The sequence below is a fragment of the Nematolebias whitei genome, chromosome 17 (genome assembly GCF_014905685.2).
Source record: "Nematolebias whitei isolate Nwh7 chromosome 17, NemWhi1, whole genome shotgun sequence".
NCBI lineage: Eukaryota > Metazoa > Chordata > Actinopteri > Cyprinodontiformes > Rivulidae > Nematolebias > Nematolebias whitei.
Window position 1 is genome coordinate 2,576,581 of NC_056514.1, and position 4,082 is coordinate 2,580,662.

The 4,082-nt window shown below is 41.2% G+C and overlaps 1 protein-coding gene across 1 annotated transcript in view; it reads right to left on the reverse strand.

Moving 5' to 3' along the window:
- Nucleotides 1–1,575: 1,575 nt before the first annotated feature.
- tmem94 (transmembrane protein 94) overlaps nt 1,576–4,082 on the reverse strand; it is a 99,567-nt gene continuing 97,060 nt past the window's right edge. The window contains exon 27 of the mRNA XM_037691550.1: nt 1,576–2,066. Coding sequence (XP_037547478.1) covers nt 1,942–2,066 — 125 coding nt within the window. The 3' untranslated portion in view covers nt 1,576–1,941. The remainder of the gene's footprint in view (nt 2,067–4,082) is intronic.

Genomic DNA, 4,082 nt, shown 5'->3' on the forward strand with positions numbered 1-4,082 from the left:
AATATGTGTGTGTGTGTGTGTATATATTTTTTTTTAAAGAAAAAAAATCAGCTTGTAAATAACCGACATGTTTTTTTCAGAATAAATTTTCCCAGAGTTAGTAAAAACATTCAGACGACTAGAGAGTGTAATTTCATGTCAGCAGAAGCAAAACCTCAAAAATGATCTCATCTTAAGTGGGTGGGGTCTTTTTTAAAATTCCATTTAAACTATTGCTTTTTGAAAATGTCGAACTTGTTTTAAGAAGTCACAGAAATGTGTATATATATTTCTGACAGCATCTTTCTGTGAACAGATCAAACCTTTATAAATGACAGTGTTGGATTAGGACAGAGACACTTCTAGTCTTTAAAAGGTAACGTGGCTCTGACAAAGATAAGACATAAAAAAGATGGGATGTACTTCTAGAATGGTTTGGTGTTTGGAAAAATGTTCAGGCCTGTTTTTGTTTTACAGTTTACAAAAACTAAAGAAATATGGTTGTGTGGAAAAGAAAAAAACTATAATTCTGAACAATCACAAATAAACTGAAAGAACTACTGTTGATGTGGAAATCTGATAATTGGGAAACATTCATCCTTTCAGGTTTTAATAAAACTGATTTACAAACTGCTGTCAGCTGAGAGTTGTGAAGAACTAAATAAAAATGAAGGTAAACAGAGACAAACAGTAAATTAGCACCTGCGTGAAGACAAATGTCCCTCCTAAACCCATCGCTGCCAAACTAACTGGCATTAAACAGCAAGACAGAGCTGATTCAGGATCAGTTAAAAAATACGAGAAACAACAAATAACATGACACAAAACAAGATCAGCACATGGCAGATTGAAATACCGCACAAAGCTACTTGTTCAGAGCCTTTTCACAAAACCCCACTTCAAAATGTCTGAATCGTCCCTTTAACGGGACAGAATGAACATTTTGCAGCGACTCAGCTGGAGTTCAGACATTTAGCTGAAAGAACCTGAAAACCTGGAGACTGCTGTTCAAGTGGTCCAAATGCTCTGCAGAGGCTTGTAAAAAGCTTTAACCAAAACAGATGAATTCATTTTATATACACATAAAATAAACTATGAACATCTTGAACATCTAAAGTTTAGTGATGGAAAAAATAACTTCAATAAATAAACTCTGGCAATGTAATGATAGCAAACATCCTGTAAATTGAAAATGAGACTCAGATCAGACCACAGTGAGGGGCAGAGGTGCTGAACATAACAACACTGCTACAGCCGCCACGAATCTGGCCTCAAAACCAGAAACCAGAAACATTTCCAATATTCTGTTCTCATATGAAGGAGTAGTTTGGGCTTGAAGTGGGTTTAAAACACCGCTGTCACGTTTAAACAGAAGCCAGTGATTGGCTAAAAGCTCAGGAGGAAATGACCATATGGACATTTTAAAATAAAATATTTCTCATGAATTAAAAGTCGTAGAAGTTGAGAATGTTCATGTGTAAAGAGTTTAGATTTGAAACACTAGCACCTTTTTACAGCTTCAGTGATTTCACAAACTGCACTTTTATTTGCTCAGTTTTTGAGAACATGTTTATGACTTTTGCACGCTGCGGGGCTCCACAACCTTCAGTCTCATGTTTCTGTTTAATGAAGAAACGTTGACATCATATTCAACAAGGCTGCTCTGGTAGAAGACGCATCACGTTACTGCGAGTGTCACGTGCGCGCTGTGGGAACGAGGACATTAAAAACTACAACCACTTCCTGTTTCGTCCGTTTTCTGCAGTGAAAAGGATCGTCTCTTTTCTCTGCCCTTCACAAAACTGACCAAGCGAGCAAACATCTGAAGGAGCTCAACATGCACGTAGGAACCTCCACCGTGACGTCTGCCTGATAATTAGTGTGCAGCATAGAACATGCACCTCGTGTCATCCCGGTTTCTGAGGAATCCATCTAGTTTCCAGTGCTGCTCGTCAGAAGGCGTTAGAAAGGAGAGTTCATTCCCAGCTTTGTCTCAAACTGCAGCTTCTGTCTCTTCTGGTAGCGAACGCGCACCCTGAAAATGATCAGACACAAGTTAGAGTTCATGATCAACAATAAGACACAATCTACATTTTTTTAAATGCTCACAGCAAATCCACACTTTACGCAAGACAGAAAACCAGTTACAAAACGCTTTTCCCCAGAAATGATTCCTGATGTGCACCTTGATGTACATAAGAGGATCTGCAGTGGAAGTGGTCTCCAGCTACAAGTACTTGGGTGTGCACCTGAACAACAACCTCAGCTGGAGCAGCAACACCACCAGCCTGATGAAGAAAGTTCATCAGAGACTCTACTTCCTCAGACAGCTGAGGCGAGCTGGTCTGGAAGCTCAGTCCTCACCTCCTTCTACAGGTGTGCAGTGGAGAGCATCCTGTGCTCCTCCAGATGCAGGAAGAGGACCACCTGCATCATGAAGGACCCCACTCACCCAGCACACACACTTTTTGCCCCGCTCCCCTCAGGAAGGAGGTTGAGGAGCATTAAGTGTAGAACCACTAGACTGAGGAACAGCTTCTACCCTGAGGCTGTTAGACTCATGAATCTCTAACCAGAATAATCACTGTGAAAAAAATGACTGTAATGCAACTAGATTGTTGATGTGTGCTGCTGATCTCATGCTGCTGATCTCATGCTGATGATAACTTCATGTTGCTGTGATCATTGATCCTCATCTGCTCACACAGACTCATGTTCGTGCTGCTGTTTGGTGTATTGTTTTGTACTATTAGTATTTAATGTTTTCTTAATTTAGCGTATTTCTTAGTTCATATCTTAGATCTTATTACTGTTTTTCTTTACAATTTGTGTTTATGTTGGATGTAACTGGGACCCTTTGTACACAGATTTGTTCTACCTCATGTACCACATGTGGTGCGAATGACGATAAAAAACCTTGAATCCTTGAATATAAGGAGATGTATGGATGTACCCTGATGTAAGGAGGTGCAATAGTCCCTCAGTACTTCGCTGTTCAACTTTTGCGGACTCACTGTTTGGCAGGTTTTCAACGTAAGATTGTACATGACACATGATTGGCTGATTGATGGAAGGTGACCAACCAGAGCATTGTGCTCTGTATCCCTGCCACCGATTGGCTCAGCTACCGTAGCATCAGTCTGTTTGCTCTCTTTTGTTGTACTCTTTTAGAGCGTTTAGAGTTTAGAACATTGTTAAGAACAATGCAAGCGTGTGGGAAGGTTTATAAAGCCTTAAAATAAATTTACAGTAGTCCCTTGTTTATCAGAGTCAGAGTCAGAGTTTCTTTATTGTCATTCGCACCTCATGTGGTACATGTGGTGGAGCGAAATTATGTACACAGGGTCCCAGTTACATCCAACAATAAAATGTATAAGAAAAACAGTAATAACATCTAAGATATGAACTAAGAAAAACATCAACTAAATATACACTAAGCACTCATAACATAAAACATTGAACATCACCACAAACATGAACATGAGTCTGTGAGCAGATGTGCACGCATGAACACATCAACATTGAAACAGATCAGCAGCAACATGAAACAGATCAGCAGCAACATGATATGGTTTTTCACAGTGATTATTCTAGTTAGAGATTCATGAGTCTAACAGCCTCAGGGTAGAAGCTGTTCCTCAGTCTAGTGGTTCTACACTTAATGCTCCTTAACCTCCTTCCTGAGGGGAGTGGGGCAAAAAGTGTGTGTGCTGGGTGGGTGGGGTCCTTCATGATGCAGGTGGCCCTCTTCCTGCATCTGGAGGTGTAGATGTCTGTGATGGTGGGGAGACTGACTCCAACAGATTTCTGTGCAGCCTTCACCACTCTCTGCAAAGCTTTTCTTTCTGCAGCTGTGCAGCCTCCATGCCACACGTTGATGCTGGAGCACAGGATGCTCTCCACTGCACACCTGTAGAAGGAGGTGAGGACTGAGCTTCCCAGACCAGCTCGCCTCAGCCGTCTGAGGAAGAAGAGTCTCTGATGAGCTTTCTTGATCAGGCTGGTGGTGTTGTTGCTCCAGCTGAGGTTGTCATTCATGTGTACACCCAAGTACTTGTAGCTGGAGACCACTTCTACCGCAGATCCTCTTATGTTCAGGGGGG